The sequence below is a fragment of the Lytechinus pictus genome, chromosome 6 (assembly GCF_037042905.1).
Source record: "Lytechinus pictus isolate F3 Inbred chromosome 6, Lp3.0, whole genome shotgun sequence".
In the NCBI taxonomy this organism is placed as follows: Eukaryota; Metazoa; Echinodermata; class Echinoidea; order Temnopleuroida; family Toxopneustidae; genus Lytechinus; species Lytechinus pictus.
The window spans coordinates 25,364,952-25,382,481 of record NC_087250.1 but is presented as its reverse complement, the minus strand read 5'-3'; the positions used below and the strand labels follow the sequence as shown (position 1 = coordinate 25,382,481).

Sequence of the window (17,530 nt, the reverse complement as noted above, 5' to 3'; positions counted from 1 at the left end):
GTAAGGTGTGCGGTCGCCCTAAGATAGGATCATCAGTCGTTCTTATAAAGTCGCTCTTAACTTACGAACAGCTTTGTGAAGCACCCACAAGCAATATTCAGGACGATCACAAATTGCGTATGAAAGTTTGTATTAAATATCAGTTGTTTACGTGTTTCCACAGATCCAAAACAAATTTCCCAAAACTGAATTTTCATTCATAAATTCACAAATATTTCCTATAATTTGCACATTTGTATTCTTTAACAAAATTCTGAAAAAGCTTAATTTCACAAAACTTTTATTGATAACGACCATCCTGGGCAGTAGGCCTATGCAAATGAGGGAACTGATGACATAACTCACTATTTTTTGTAAAATATTGAATATGTAATTGTTCTCCTCATTTTTATGAGAAACAATGTTTCATATCCCCCCCCCCCCCCCCATCATATGAAATCATCTTATTTTAACATTTCGAGCTTCGGTCATGTTGGTCAATAATGTCAAATCTATAAAAAAGGAAATGTTGTATAATTCAAACATTAAATACCAAATAAATAGTGAGGGAGATAAACGATTGTCATTTGCTTGAGATTTTCATAACTGTTCTGTTAAAACAATATGCTTAAGAATACAATGCAATGATATTGACTGTCAATAAAATTCCAATATTGTTTTAAGGCCCAGACTATCGAGTGTTCAGGCCGGTCAAACATTGAGTAACTGCTTAGAAAAGCTCGAAAAAGACTACGAATATAGATTTAAAAATGATAAATACTTGATAAAGACTTTTAAAAAATCGTTAATCCACTTACAATACAATACAATATGTAAAAGTATTTTATTAGCACAATAAATGCTTCAAGAAACATATTTTATAAATGATAATAAAACTCAAATATTTCTTTCTAAATACTAAACAAAAAATAGGCATTGTTTTCTTGTGGAATATTTTGTAAATATTTGGGGACAGCTAAATTGTAATCGATTATTACATTTCCATCTAAAACTAGTAATAGGGATTCAACTGAAATGCCAGTATTCTATTCAGGGAATTAGTGAAGTCTTTTGTAAGATCTTTAGATATAAATTAAAGGACAAGTCCATCCCCCCTTAAAAAAAAGCTGAATTGAATAATAGAAAAAAATCTAGCAAACATAGACTGATTATTTCGGAAGAACTGGCTGTAAAATAAGAAAGTTAGGACATTTGTAAGTTTCCACATCCTGGGGCCCGTTGCAGAAAGAGTTGTAATCGATCGCAACTCTATACAAATCATGCGTAACTTGATTTTCGACCAATCAACAGCGCGCATTTGGGACTTGCGATTGATTTTTTTTTTTTTGGGGGGGGCTTGCGTTTAAACGCAACTCTTTCTGCAACGCACCTCTTGTCCAACAGAAATATGTAAATGAAGGGACTGGTGACGTCACACACTCACTATGTGCTTTGTGTTTCCTTTTGTGAAATATGAAACTAATAACTTTCTCCCCGTTGTCATCTGAAACAATGATATACATGTACATCTAACTTAAAATGTCTACAACTGGACGTTGTGGCGTGCGCCTGTAACCCAAGCTGTGGGGAAGTTACAAATTGATGCAGAGATTCGAGGTTCACGTCTTTCGGATGGTGACGTTAAAGGTCGGTCTCAGACGTAAATCTTTTCTGATTGATACACGTCTGATAAAACTCAAACACACACATACACGAGTCTACAAGTAATTACCATTCGTTCAATAAAGCCCAGGGGCGGATCCAGCTTTTTATAAAGGGGGGGGTTGGGGTGGTATGCGAGGGAGCGTAGCGACCGAGTCCAAGCGAGCGGAGCGAGCGAGGGGGGAGGGGGGTGTCCCCCCTCCCACAGTAGGGACAATTTTTGAAAATCTGTGTGTGAAAATGGCGTTTTCTTGCATCTAAAACACCACTCTTTTTGGTATAGAGGTCGTTGCCAAATTAACCCCCATGAAAATTTGTAAAATTAAGTTGCATTTCCACCCCCCCTCCCCCAAAAAGAAATAATAATAATAATAATAATAATAATAAATGAAATAAATACAAAGAAATAGAATAAAATAAAATTACAAATTAAAAAAAAAAGATAAGATTTAAAAAAATGGTCCCCGGATTTTTTTTTTGGGGGGGGTTGCAACCCCCCCAACCCCCCCTCTAGATCCGCTTCTGATTAGCCGGCTATTGTTGTCGATTGGTCGACCATACAAAATGGACTAAACTTTGTTTTTCAATTCATATAGTATTTCTTTATGGTTTCTTGTCAGTTCGAGGGTGCTGGTTCCAAATCTGAATGTTTCCACTCGCGCAACCTTGAGAATTTTGCATACCAATCAAGCTGAGGAGATATCTGTTTTGACAAATTAAGAGAAACTTTAAATTGTCATGATTTTCTTATTTAGGTCCGATTTTTATGATATTTTCATTGTATTGCTTGTTGGAGTGTTTCTTTTTATGTATTTAATTATTATTTATTTATTTACTTATCTATTTATTTATTTATTTATCTACTTATTAATCTATTAATTTATTTATTTACTTATCTAATTATTTTGTGAAATTAAGCGAAATCTTAAAATATAACTTTATTTTACATCCGCATTTGATGAAATTTTCATTGTTAAACTTGATACGTTTTCTCTATAATGTAAATCAAGACTTAGAGGTGGATTTGATTCCCGAGTTGCTAGAAATAGCGCTCATTCTCGACGTTGAATGGCGCCTACCATTAATTGAAGAAACTTTTCTTCGAACGAGAACTTACGGTTTGCAAGTCAGCGGTATTAATATACTCATTTAAGTATTAAAAAAATTAGTTGTTCCCAATATTATTTCTTTTACCATTATGATAAAGTAACTTTAAAAACTAGCTTAAATTAAAAATAAAAATCACTAAAAAAAAGAAGTTTAAAATCATGTAATTCATATGTTAACTCTTGTTAAATTTTAAGAAAAAAATGGATATTGGTAATTTTTCATAATCGATCCTCTAATTCTGTTTTATTCGTTTACTTTTTTATTGAGTTACAGACAGTCTCAGGGCAGTGATTCCAAACCAAATTTCCAGAAACTGAATAAAAAATTCCCCGAAATTCATCGATTTTCCCAGAATTTTCCAATTTGATTTTTAACAGAAATCGGGTGATAATACAACGAGCCTAAATTTGATCCTAATGACCAAAATCAAGGAATTCAACAATTGTATTGTTAAAGGAGAATGAAACCCTTGAAACCAGCTGAATCCATATCAAAGAGAAAAATCAAAAAAACATATTGTTGAAAATTTGAGGAAGATTGAATGAATAATAAGAAAGTTATGAGCATTTGAATATTGAGATCACTAATGCAATGTAGATCCTCCAATTGGCAATGCGACCAAGATCTGTGATGTCACACACGTACAACTCCCTCATTACTTTAGTACTTATTTCACTTATATTCTCACTTTTATAGAGTCTATCACAAGGTGAGGTGTTCTCTTTATGAGAGGACAAGTACAGAGGTTTCACAACATTATATCATTGATGAATCGTTTGTCATATGATTAGAATAAGCAAAATGAGATGTTTTGGGGTATATTTTTAGTGTCCAAAAGGGGAGAGTTGTTCATCTGTGACATCATAGATCTTGGTCGCATTGCCAATGGGAGGATCTCCATAGTATTAGTGATCTCAATATTCAAATGCTCATAACTCTTCTATTGCTAGTCCTATTTTACTCAAACTTTTGTTGATCTTATTCTTTGATTTGTCTGCTTTCACAAAAGCTAACCTGCTCCAAGAGTTTCATTCACCTTTAACTCCTTCTCTGAAAATAGGAACAAAATTACGAAATGCGAGCGCGGAGCGCGAGTAGAAAATTTTGAGCTGCGTATCGTGATAAACATTTTCTTTCTTCATGTAACATGAATAATAAAAGGTCCAACGTTTAATTGTAATTTTCTGATAAGCTGGATTTTTTTTTCATTCCCCCAAAATTACCTGAAAATGATTACCCGGTATTCGGTTAATTTCCTTCAAATTTGAAACAGTGTCTCAGGAGGCAAACGAAACTAATATGCTCAATTATTTCTTCCTCCTTCAAAACTAAATGATTTATAATATTTATTTTAATTCTTCGATGTTGTCTTTTTTTCTTTATTTTGATATTTGATATGATACAATTTTTTTAAACCTTTGTGACTATGAAGAGTTTGAGAGTTCGATATCTATGGTCAAGCTGCCCCCCCCCCCCCCTCCCCAATAAAAAATGAAGTAGTGTATATTGTAGGAAAGGGATGTATCTTTATTATTTCTATCGTATCATCTTGTGCGGGTTTTTTTTGCTAACTTTATCAATGAATTGGATTCAGATTAAGAGTTTCACCGGACATTATTTCTTCTTTTGTTTTGGTTTAGTTTTTTAGATGAATACGAGATAAATTGGGTCGATTTCTTTCATAAAAATGCAGTAGATATCGTCGAAATAATTGTTTCAGCCCCCGTAATATCAAATCTCTTGAAATGAGAGTGGATTCAGAGGTTTATTTTCAATTCGTCTAATGCCAATTCGTCCAATTGCCAACTCGTCTACTATCATTTGGTCTACCATCAGTTCGTCAACTCACCACATGGTCTACTTCTAATGCCATTCCGTCTAATACCAGTTGGTCCAATAATCATTTAGTCCATATATCATTTGGTCTAATTAAACGAAAGTGTTAATTGTGCAAAATGAATGAAAAGAACATGGGTATTAGACCAACTGGTTATTAGACGGAATGGTAATAAACGAACTGGTGATTAGACGAAGTGATGATTTGACTAAATGGTTATTGGACCAAATGGTTGTTAGACGAAATGTTGATGGACGGAATGGCATTAGATTAGATGAAGGTAGACCATGTGGTGAGTGGACGAATTGGCAATTCGCACTCGGGTTTCTCCGCTAATCTTTTTTGTACATTTGAGCTGAGGTGCAGGACACTAAACCACCACAACTTTCCGTAGGAATTGGAGATGACTAATAGTTTCTGTCAAGTCATGTATGGCACTTATTCTTAACACGGAATGCTGCCTTTCAAAGTTTAAAACTGATAAAAGTTATCGAAGACAAGGTCTGAGTGAACACTAAGTCGCGATGGACATCAATATTTATACACATAAAAATAGTAAATTCAAATATTTTCTCTTTTGACATAATAATGAATTATTATTTTTTTTATTTATTCAATTCAAAAAAATACAAAACAATTTTTTTTATATGATTAATAGATGATATGTAATCAACTTGTTTAATCTAGAAAAACTGCGTTGAGGTATCTCCTATGATCGATTCTCTAATTCTATTTGATTCGTTTACTTTGGTAATGGCTAATAACAGTGAAGCACTTTGAGCGGTCGTATAATGATAAAGCGCTATATCAAAGCCAATTGTCATCAATATTTAGCTAATTCACCATGAATGAAACTCATATGATCAAGTATTTCCTCAATCATAGAAAAATACTTTCTAATATTTCTTTTACATCATGCCATGAATGTATACTTTTGATATATATGAGTGAAAATAGAAATATCATGTAAGTTTTAAGATTGTTATTTAATGTTTTAAGATGAATTATATTCTAAGCCAACAACATTTCCACAATACGTAAAAAAATTGATTAGAATTATATCCTTACTTTCGTGTTGCAGTACATGTAGTACCTGTTCTCAAATGAGATCGGTGCTGGACTAAAAGTATTGAATTATGTACAACTCTACAGCGACAGCAGCTATCTACTACATAGTCACCGATAGAAAATGATTCATACATCAATTCAATTCAATTCTTTATTCCATTTCCATTCAAAACATAATACAAAGTAATATAAAGTAATACAAATCAAGTACAATTTTACAGACGAGCATTCTTACTTCGTAAAGAAAAAAAAAGCAGTATAATATTGAGCATAAATGGAAATGAGGGGGGTCCACTAAAAAGCAAAGCTTGTAACGTGTGGATCCCCCTTGGAAATGAGGAAAATATAATCGACTTATTCATATATGCGTATATACAGGAAAGAAAAAAGAAAAGGAACAAAAAGGTCGAAATCATATTCGATGTAAACATAGTTACAGAACAAATGCATCAATGTATCTAATAAGCCTGTTCACGGATGTAAACTGCACACGAGCAGAAAAGGGTCATTGGAGACAACCATGAAGGTGGCTTAGTCATTTGTGATTTGATGATTATTCATGTATTCCTTTCAAAATATTTATCACATCCAAGCTGAAGAGTAATAAATAAAGCCTTCATAATCACTGGTATTTAACAGTAGCCTAAACAATAGTCAAATGTGCCAAAGGCAGACAATAACACAGATTTCCAAACTTTATCCCTGATGTACTATTCTAGTCACCTGGTCTATACAATGCCTTTTGTTCTTAGAATTTGAATACTCTACCGGTAAAGCTTACGCAACATCTACATTTGAAAATGATAGTGCTTATCCTAATGAAAAATCACAAAGGTCATTTGAGAAAAGTTGATCATGAGCTAACCGTGAACTGGCTTATAAGAACAGTTTTTTTTTTCTAATCTGGCATAAAGATTATACAGTGGGACTAAGGGGAAAATACGAAACTGATATGATAAAGTATCATAGACAGAAAATTTGTAATATTTTATTTTTCATAGAGGATGGTTGGTTTGTAATGATTTTGGTAGATCCGTGAAATTCTTACTTTTATTGCCTTCTTCCATGAAAATAAGCGATTTTTGATGCAGTTTTTATCAGAATACTTGCTCACAGATGTAAAGGGCATTTTTTAATGTTTTATGTTGATAATTGTTGTGGTATAACTAGTTTGTGAACATGAACATGTGACCAAGAAGATTGTGAAATTTCGGTATCCATGGTCGAGCTACCCCCACCCCCCCCCACCCCCCCCCACCCCCCCCCCCCCCACCCCAGTCTACAAATGTAGACCCACATCTGCAGTGTGTGTACCACAGCTGATTAAACGAGTCTGCATAGCAGACTAGGTCTACTATGACTGCAGATGAAATGGCTGGCTTCGCTCGCCCTTTCAGGCTGGTTTGCTTCAAAGCAGCATCAGCGCGCTGAGATCCCACCATACGAGCCTTTCAGAGTCTGCATAGCAGACTAACCCCCCCCCCCCCCCCCCATGAAAAAGGATTAAAGAAGTGGAAGAATGAGATGTCTCTTTATCATTTCTACTGCATCGTAGATCGTCTCGCGATTATGAACGACATTTGCAATATTTCGTCCGGCCGGTGCTAATCTTCGGATGGTTACCTCATATCGATGCGTTTGAGAGAGCGGTTCGGGAGTAAATATGAATTCTCTCTCTATGAAATGGCATCCCGTCACTACGTGGGTGGGATGCAGGCCAAAGATTATTAAACACCATAGAAGTAACCGAGACAAATAACGGTCATCGCTGCGACAAATGGACATAAATTATTATACACATTAAACCGTTTAATAAAAACAGGAAAACAGGTACAATTGAAATATTTCATCTTTTGACAAAAAATTGAATTATTTTTTCATAATTCAATTTGAAAAAGAAAAAAATTTATTATTTAATTTTGTTTTTTGTGTGATTAACAGATGATATGTAATTGCTTGTTAAATTTGGAAAAAATACGAATACATTGCGGTACCTCGTATGATCGATTCTCTAATTCTGTTGGATTCGTTTATTTTTTAATGGGTAATAATAGTGAAGCTCTTTGAGCAGTCGTAGATTGATATATATTATAGCCAATTGTTATTGATATTGAGCTAATTCACTATGAATGAAACTCACATCATCGAGTATTTCCTGAATCATAGAAAATACTTTCTAATGTTTTTTTAAATTATACTAGGAATGTATACTCTTAATATATATATATAAGTATATATATAAAATAAAGTCAAATGATCTGCTCGGAGATTATAAGTAGGTTCAAACAAAGAAAATAAAAAACTCCGTGGACTATATTATTTTAACGTATTTTCTTTGTCAAGTTATGACAAATTTATATATATATATATATATATATATAAGTTTTAGGATTGTTATTTGATATTTTTTATGAATTTTATTCTAAACCAGCACCAATTCCACAATAGTATACGTAGGAACCTTGGTTCGAATTATATTATTTCGTGGTACAGTATGTAGCACGTGCTCTCAAATGAGATTGTGAAACTATTTATTTATGTACAACTCCACAGCGACAGCGGCTGTCTACTGAGTGATAGGCAATGATTTTGAGTGATTTTCTATTTTCGAGTGCTTTCATGGATGTTTTTGCTGTGTAATTTGCTCTGAAGCAGTTACGGACATCTCTACTTTGATCGATTAATAGGCTTGTCCTACAAATATCGTTTGGAGTGAAGATTCAGGTGCGCAAGTTTGATCTTGGTTGCCGCACAGAATGCAGATTGAAATGGTGGGTAGTTGGGATTAAGGGGAGGGAAGCAGGCCGCGCTTCCTGGGCTTGGATGGGATGTGGGGGGGGGGGGCAGCTGGGATGGGAGGGTGTTTTACTTCTGTTACTCATTCAGTTCAATTGCGTCGCTATAAATTCTTTTTTGTCATATCTCTATTTTTTTCTACAGACTAAGTATCTACTTTGTTCTAGATGATTTGAATGTTATATTCTCTATTTTTTTGTATTATGAATAATTATTTATTTAACTTTGTGAACAGTGTTTTGTTACTTGTATGATTTTGAACTGAATGATTTTAAATACTAATTACAAAAAAAAAAGTAAACTTACGGTACAAATGACAATTTTCAGGTCAGAAGATCAAATCAATTTTCAGCGTTTGCTCTTCGCTCTGGCTGTATTTGTTTGGTGAGATATGTTTCATCCAGACTTTGGCAGGTCCCAATTCCGGCTCTCGACCCCTCTCTCTTTCTCTCCATTATTTATTTATGTAGGGCCTACTCTGATATTTTTTTATCTGCTGGTTCATATAACAAAAAGTTAAGATGTAACAATAAGACATAACGCATGCACGTACCTCATAGGCCTACTTTCTTCACCCAGCGATATCAAGGGAGATCCCCTACCTGGAGTCTTACTCTGCAAAGTAGAGTAGAAAAGTAGAAAAAAGGTAAGATCAAAGTAGAAAAGTAGAAAAAAAGGAAGATCATGAATTAAAAAGGTTTATAAAAAAAATCAAATTATCAAGTAACCATATTGCCTAATAATCTATGATAATACAAAGGGAATCGTCGGGGCGAATTCGCCCTCGTAAATAACAACCCTGGACAAAATATTGAAAAAGGGGGCCCTGACGAAAAGCACCCTCAAGCTTTTAATGTTGCAGATAGTGTGTGAAAAAAGCTCTTGAACTGAAGGGGAAAAATCTTTACTATTACTTTGTTGTGTGATTTATTCATTTTTGGGGGGAGCTGGCCATCAACATAAGGTATTTTAATACCACGGAAATAAATATTTAATACAGACCACTGATCATAGAGGTTGATAAAAATATGCTTTTATCAATTTTATCGACGCCACTGCGCTAGCTGCAGTGATACTGACCTGCATGTGAACGATAGAGGGCGTATTATCCAAACTCGTCCTTTTCGTCAACGTTGAAAAGTGGTTTGTGCAACTTTTCGGTAGTTTCCAAAATCGGATTCATCCGACACTGCCACTTCGAATTTTCAACTTAATATCCACCTCGAATTGAAGAATCATGCCTGCTAAATTCGATCCCAATGAGATTAAAATCGGTAATTGCCATTAAAACAGTTTGCTAGACTACTGAAGAATTCTTGTAATGGGTCACTTTTAGGATTGTACCTTCATGACCTTCGGTCCCATTCATAGAGAATGATGTAATTGTAATTGTTCCACCGTGCGGTTCTAAACTAAACTTCTGAAGTTCTGAAGGACACCGCACAACCCGATTTTGCCTTTTTGGAACAAATCGCAGTTTGCTAATTTTCTGAAAATGTGAATGGACCATAATTTTATTTGAGGTTAAAATTAATTGAAAGAATATTATAACCATTTCGAAAGGTTGCAAGCTTTTCTTTTGGAGTAAAGCCAAAGCAAGGCCAAATTTATAATAAAAATAGTTTCAAATCGTGGACGTGGGCATGGCGGGTATGACGACAACTAACTTACTTTTAGGCCGAGATATTATTAAGTTCGCTTTTATTCTAACAAGGATGATATTCATATGCACATATTTTAACATATTTATTCGTATGATGATTGAAAACATTATACAGTAAGATATTCCATATCTCGATTAGCAATAGCATCAAATTCTACGTTTTATTCCAAAATCGGGTCGCAGACCAATGCAATGGCAATGCCAATGTTAAGGTGTGCGGTCACCTTAAGGCTTAACAATATAGGGGGGCTAAAGCTACGCACATTCAAACGAATAAAACTATGCACATTTTAATATCTGAACAAATCGTCTTTCACTAATTCTAATGGAAAATATTCGTAACTACTAAGATCCTTCGGGCTTCACAAAATATCACAAAACTCACTTCACGAGAAAATCCTGCCATGTTTTAATTTTTATGACCACCCCTGCCTGGCTTGAATAATTTGCCGCCTGATGACAGATCAATGTTAGAAATAGAAGGGGTCCTACTCCTAAACTGGCTAAAGTAAAGCTACGCACTCAATTCATCAGGCAAAGAATTAAAAAATAGTATTTCATGAAGGGCAATAAATATCATGTTTAATTTTGTATCTTATTGTTTCTCTATACCATGTAATGTTATCAAGGCCACTTGGCTTTATTTATGCAGTTCCCCATTTCATTTTCATTTTTTACTATTGTAAATATATTGTTTCTCATATTTTGTTTTTATCGAGAATGAAATAAATGCAAATTGAATTTAATTGAATTGATTTCTAAAAATATGTTCATGTTATCATATTCATAGGAAAATATGAACATGATGAAATTGAAGTGAACACAAAATTCCAAACTGCAAACAGATGAACAGAAAAATTGAATAGGAATCATCACTCTGCAATCACAAATTCACACACAGCAGCAGAGTGCGCAATTTGCCATTGAAACTGCATGAGTGGTGCCAAGGATGGAAATCTCTCCCCAAAGGTAGGGGGGGGAGCTGAAAATTGGGGCAAGCAAAAAAAAAAGCTAGGTTATCACTAGAACAAAAGCTTTGATCTCTGGTATGTTGGTTGTTCCGCTGAACTCCGTTGGCTCCACTCACCAATAAAACAAAAATAAAAATGTTAAAAAACTCCTCAAAACAGACGACTGCCAGCTGTTTAGGTTATCACCCAAAAAGTAATGTCATCCTGTCCAAAAACATGTTTTATTTCGATTGTGAATAATTCATTTTTCCATCATTTATAAAAGACAAAAAATAGTAGGGGGACATTTCATATTGTGTCCCCCTCCCTACTATTTTGGGATTTCCACCCATGAGTGGTGCGGTGCGTAGCTTTACGACCCATGTACAGGGAGTAATTTTTTTTAATTTATAGGGAGCCAAAAAAATATTTTCTTATGCTTATACTATTTTCTTTCCTTTTTTGCTTTCATAATGAAGAAAAATACTTTATTAGGCCTAATCTGTAATACATCAGGTTCAGTTATTCCCAGCTCCCAGACAATTTTCTTTTCTTTTTTTTTTTGGGGGGGGGAGCTATTGCTGGCTATCGATTGCGACGAAAATGAGCACGCGTTACCCATGGCATAATCTACAAAATTATTTGATCAAATTCTGAAAAAAAATCTCATTGCCAATTAGATGTAGACCATGCTAATTTATACATGTGTAAAATAAAAAGTTTTCTGTTAAGTAAAAAGGGTCTAGATCTAAATAATGACCCAAATTAAAAAATGCTAATTTTTGGTTCACAGACTATACAAATCTGATCAAATGTAATTTCAGCATCACTTTTATTTTCTTCCGTATTTTCTAAATTCTGTATGTATTTTTCTTTTTCAACTTGTTTTTTTTTTATTGTTATTACAATGGGCATTGTCGGGTACTTAATTTTGACAACAGCCAAGATGAAATTAATCGATTTTAATCAGTAAAAAGAAAAATGATAATTTTACGAAGCATTTTGGGTCTGCATGCACTTACAAAAGGTTCCGTTTTTTATGAACCGTGCAGGGGTCGCAATATTGGTCTCAAAAGTTGCACAATACTTAGAAGAAAGAAAAATCACGGTCAAAAAATATTCCTAGTCTGATTTCTTTCAAAGTTTGACCATTTTGTTTCACTTATTTTTTTTTCTTCCACACATTTATTTTATTACCAAGGATGGGTTCTTCTTAATATTGAAAACCAGACTTTGTGACAGGTTTCCATTTTCCTCCTTTTCTTTTTCAGTGTGTCTGAGGGCTGTGGGTGGTGAAGTCGGAGCAACCTCAACTCTCGCCCCCAAGATCGGTCCTCTAGGTCTGGTGAGTTTTTCATCTTGCAATATTTCATGTGAAATGTGATGATTCTGTGAACATCATGGCAGGGGGGGGGGGCTATTCCATAGAACAGTTTGTGAGTTGCGCAGAACGCAGCGCATGATTGAAGGCTCGATCTTGTGCAGATTTTATACACATAACCCTAAGTTCAGTGACATCCGTAGGAGTACACATATGTCCCCAATAACTATAATCATGGTCTTCCTATGAGGCTAAGAAATACAACAAGTGTTGATGAAAATTGTTTTCTCTTTAGCCTAAGTACCTTGCTTTTGGTTTCAAAACATACCCCGAAGATTCGTAGTTGACTTTTAAGTGGTTAAAATAACTGCAGTAATTTCGAGAGGGCATCTATCAGTTTATAAAATGACATTGGGTCACCAAACTAAACTCATTTTGTCTGAATGCCATGAAGATGCATGAGGCGTAGAGAAGTATTCGCATTGTCAATCTGGTTGTTCAATTGACTATGACGAACCTTCCTGTATCTAAGCTCGGCAGCTCGCCTTTTAAACAAATTCATATTTTTGTGATCTGTGGGATCTATCTAAAGCTAAACTGTGTCATGGTTTTCCCTTTTGATTTGTCTCTTTTCTGCAGTCCCCCAAGAAGGTTGGTGATGACATCGCCAAGGCAACCCAGGAATGGAAGGGTCTGAAGATCACCGTCATGTTGACCATTCAGAACCGTCAGGCCAAGGTCAGTGTGGTCCCAAGTGCTTCGTCCCTCATCATCAGAGCTCTGAAGGAACCTCCTCGTGATAGAAAGAAGGTCAAGAACAGTAAGTTAAAATAAGAGAGGGTGATGGGAGGCATTCTTAACTTAACCATTCAGAACCGTCAGGTCAAGGCCAGTGTGGTCCCAAGCACTTCGTCTCATCAGTCCTGCGTCTCATCATCAGAGCTCTCAAGGAACCTCCTCGTGGTAGAAAGAAGGTCAAGAACAGTAAGTTAAAATAAGAGAGGGGGATGGGGGGCATTCTTAACTTAACCATTCAGAACCGTCAGGTCTGGGCCAGTGTGGTCCCAAGCACTTCGTCTCATCAGTCCTGCGTCTCATCATCAGAGCTCTCAAGGAACCTCCTCGTGGTAGAAAGAAGGTCAAGAACAGTAAGTTAAAATAAGAGAGGGGGATGGGGGGCATTCTTAACTTAACCATTCAGAACCGTCAGGTCAGGGCCAGTGTGGTCCCAAGCGCTTCATCTCTCATCATCAGAGCTCTCAAGGAACCTCCTCGTGATAGAAAGAAGGTCAAGAACAGTAAGTTAAAATAAGAGAGGGGGATAGGTGGGGGTGGGTCATTCTCTGCTTGACCATTTAGAACTGTCAGGTCAAGGTCAGTATGGTCCCAAGTGCTTCGTCCCAGACGTCCCTCATAAGAGCTCTCAAGGAACCTCCTCGTGATAGAAAGAAGGTCAAGAACAGTAAGTGCAACTAAGAGATGGGGGTGGTCATTCTTTAACTGACCATTCAGAACCCATCAGACTAAAGTCAGTGGTATAAAGTGCTAAGGAAGGTCAGATACAGAAAGTTAAACTACTGTAGGTGGTGGAGGAGGGGGTTGAACGTCCCTTCCCACTGACCGTCAAGAACGCACATTATAACCAGTTTGTTCATTTTCAGCATCTTGAAGCAGCACCCCCCCCCCCCAAGAAGAACGTTTGCTCTCTTCTTAACCTTTTCGAATAATCACCACAGCAGAAATATCTTTTCAGACCTGAATATGGAAAACGTATCATTCACATTTTCAAACTTGAATTTCATGCAATTCAGATAAATATGAGATTTGAATGAAAGATTTAATCTTTGTTTTTCTGATTTTGTACAGTCTCACACAGCGGGAACATCCCCATCGACGCCGTCATTGACATCGCCAGGACGATGAGGGAGCGTTCCATGGCTCGTGAGCTCAAGGGAACAGTCAAGGAAGTCTTGGGAACGGCTCAGTCTGTAGGATGCACCGTGGAAGGACAGAACCCTCATGATATCATTGAACAGATCAACGATGGAGACATTGAAATCCCAGCGGTGAGTTGATACATTGGCGGTTTGGTCATTCTGAACTGTCAAAGTCCTTTGTCTTCATTACCTATTAACCCTATAGACTGGAGGGGGGGGCTGAATCAGACCCCCCCCCCCCCCCATGATCTCAGCCGTCGATCTCATGTTACTTGGCGCTCTCGTTACCCATGGCATAATCTACAAAATTATGGGTTCAATTTCTGCGCAAAATCTCATTTCTAATTAATTATGCGTACAATAAAAAATTGCTCTAATTAACTAAACATTGCCCCTAAATTGCTAATTTTTGGTTTGCAGACTCTTTAAAGAAATCTGATCAAAAGTACTAAAGTAAAAAATGTCAAAGTCCCATGTATTTTCTTACGTATTTTATTGTTTTCTAAATTTCTTATGCATTTCTATGTTTTTTACATTTTTATTCATTTTTTTCAAAGGAAATTGTCGGGGACTTTAATTTTAACTTTGAACAAGACAAAATTAATTGGTTTTGATCAGTAAAAGGAAAAATAATTATACATTTATGAACTTTGGCTAAAACACCAATTGAATTGGATTTGTACACAAATTCATGTTTTTGAGTAATTTTGGGTCTGCATGCAGTTACGAAATGTTGCCTTATTTCAGAATTTCGTACCCGGGGGTTGCAATTTTGGTCTCAAAAGTTGCATGAGACTTGAAAGTACAAAGTCAGCGAGCGACGCGATCAAAAAAATTTGTGCGGCGGATTTATTGCGAAAAATGTCGAGGGGGACTGAATCGCCAAAATTTGTGAATGATGCATTATTTTTCCTTAATCTTATTAAAATCAATTAATTTCATCTTGTTTAAATGGCCAAAATAAAGTATCCGGAGATTTCCATTGAAAAAACAATAAATAAAACAATGTTGAAAAACGGAAATTCATGAAAAATTTGAAAACAATAAAAATGCATAAGGAAATAAATGTGATATTTAAGTTTTTTAAGGTACATTTGACCAGAATCCTATGAAGAGACTGAACCCAAAATTAGCAGTTTAGTTAAGTAAAGCAAACTTTTGATTTTATGCATAAATTAGCATAATTAATTAGCAATGAGATTTGAATTTAATCTTACTGTTTTGCAGATTATGTCATGGGTAACGCGCCTGCCAATTTTTCTTCGTTATCGCACGATCTATGGCCGAGATCATAAGGGGGGCTAAATCATTCCCCCATCCCCCCCCCCCCCACCATTTTTTAGGGTCAAAATACCAATTTCACCAAAATAGTATGGTTCATTTAAAAAAAAGAGAGGAAAGTTCTTCACTGAAAAACAGGTTGTGTGAAATGTTTGTATTTTTTCGAAATAGCTGTATGTACATGTAAGTTAAAGGACAAGTCCACCCCAACAAAAAGTTGATTTGAATAAAAAGAGAAAAATCGAACAAGCATAACACTGAAAATTTAATCAAAATTGGAGATGTAAAATAAGAAAGTTTTGACATTTTAAAGTTTCGCTTAATATCACAAAACATTTATATGCACATCATGGTCGATATGCAAATGAGGGGACTGATGACATCACTCACTCACTATTTCTTTTATATTTCATTTTATATCCCTTACTTAAGATTGTTGTATTGAGAGTGTACACAAGGAGAAAAGGAATAGTTTTACTACGAAAAACGTTTGCCGTGAAATAGTTCATTTTCCTTGCTGACATCACGCATAGTCCATTTTTTCCCTAGGGAAAAAGTGAACTATACGTTTTTTTGACCCCCCCCTACCTCGCGATTCGCGAGCTGTGCGGCGCGATGCGAGCAGAGCGCTGCTCAGCCAAACGGTACTCTCCACTGCATGCCACGGGAAACTTTCGGCGAGCTGCACTAACCAGGTGCGCTCGCTGAACAGACGATCCATACGGCAAGACTTATAATTTTCTCAACTTCTCAACGATTGTTCTATATCGACTTATTAAAAATCGTTTCGCTGTAAAATGGTATGAGTGGAAGGGATATAAAACAAATATACAGTGACCCATTCTCGGAACAGGCTAAAACTATTCGCACTCAGGAACATCACATAGGTACTATTCTCCCTCGGGCCGATGGCCCTCGGGAGAATAGTACTATGTGATGTTCCTTCGATGCGAATAGTTTTAGCCAGATCCTCGAGTGTCATTGTATATTTGTATAATATGAAATATGAAATATTTTAATTTTTCTCCTCATTGTCCTGTGAAACAAAGTTTTATTCCCCCCTGAACATGTGGCATTTCCATTGTTATAACATTTTATGGTTCAGTTAAGTTGGTCCTTGATGTCAAATAGGTAAAAAATGAAATATTGTATAATTCAAACAATAAAAAACAAAAGAAATAGTGAGTGATGGACATAATCGACTCTCTCATTTGCATGCCACTGAGTTGTGCATAACTGTTTTGTGAAAAATTAGCGAAACTTTAAAATGTCATAACTTTCTTATTTTACATCCGGTTTTTATCAAATTTTCTGCATTATGCCTATTTGATTTTTCTCTTTTTATAAAAATCAAAATTTTTCTGGGGTGGACTTGACCTTAATAAAGGAGCTGATGATGTCTTGTCACACAATTTTTCATTATAATTAACGTGATGACATCAAAAAGTTACATATAAAAATCACATACAAAATTTTACAACAAATGTTCAAAATGTTAGGTCCCCTAATTTCTCTTCATATTCTCCCTTTAATCTTTCATGCAGGAATGATCGTCAGGTCAAAGGTCATGAGGAGGTGACACACAGGATTCAAGGAGACACGATTCTTTCATTTCTATCCAGCATTTGACATCTATTGTTGTGAAGGTGTGATTAAAAATCAGTCACAAAAACTATTACTTTTGTCTATTGAATTTTGTGATGTGAGATGGTTGTTGATTAGTTTCTATCGCTTGTTCCGTTGTCTTATGGGGCCTGTAATTGATCGAGTCATGCTGAAATACCTAAGCGCGCAGAATATTTGATATGCAGAATTTTCAAAGGCTTGTTACATGCATAGCATGCTCAATTGATAATAGATGATTTTTTTTTCTTCCAAGTGATCAATAATGATCATGGTAAATGCAGTTGGAAAAAAAACTCCGTC

The 17,530-nt window shown here is 35.6% G+C and overlaps 1 protein-coding gene across 1 annotated transcript; it reads left to right on the top strand.

Moving 5' to 3' along the window:
* The first annotated feature begins 9,563 nt into the window (after nt 1–9,563).
* On the top strand, nt 9,564–17,279 carry LOC129262777 (large ribosomal subunit protein uL11-like). Its single transcript, XM_054900788.2, has 5 exons — nt 9,564–9,726; nt 12,337–12,410; nt 13,026–13,206; nt 14,253–14,452; nt 17,149–17,279. The coding sequence occupies exons 1-5, from the start codon at nt 9,690–9,692 to the stop codon at nt 17,152–17,154; spliced, it is 498 nt and encodes a 165-aa protein (XP_054756763.1). The 5' UTR covers nt 9,564–9,689; the 3' UTR covers nt 17,155–17,279.
* The last annotated feature ends 251 nt before the right edge of the window (nt 17,280–17,530 follow it).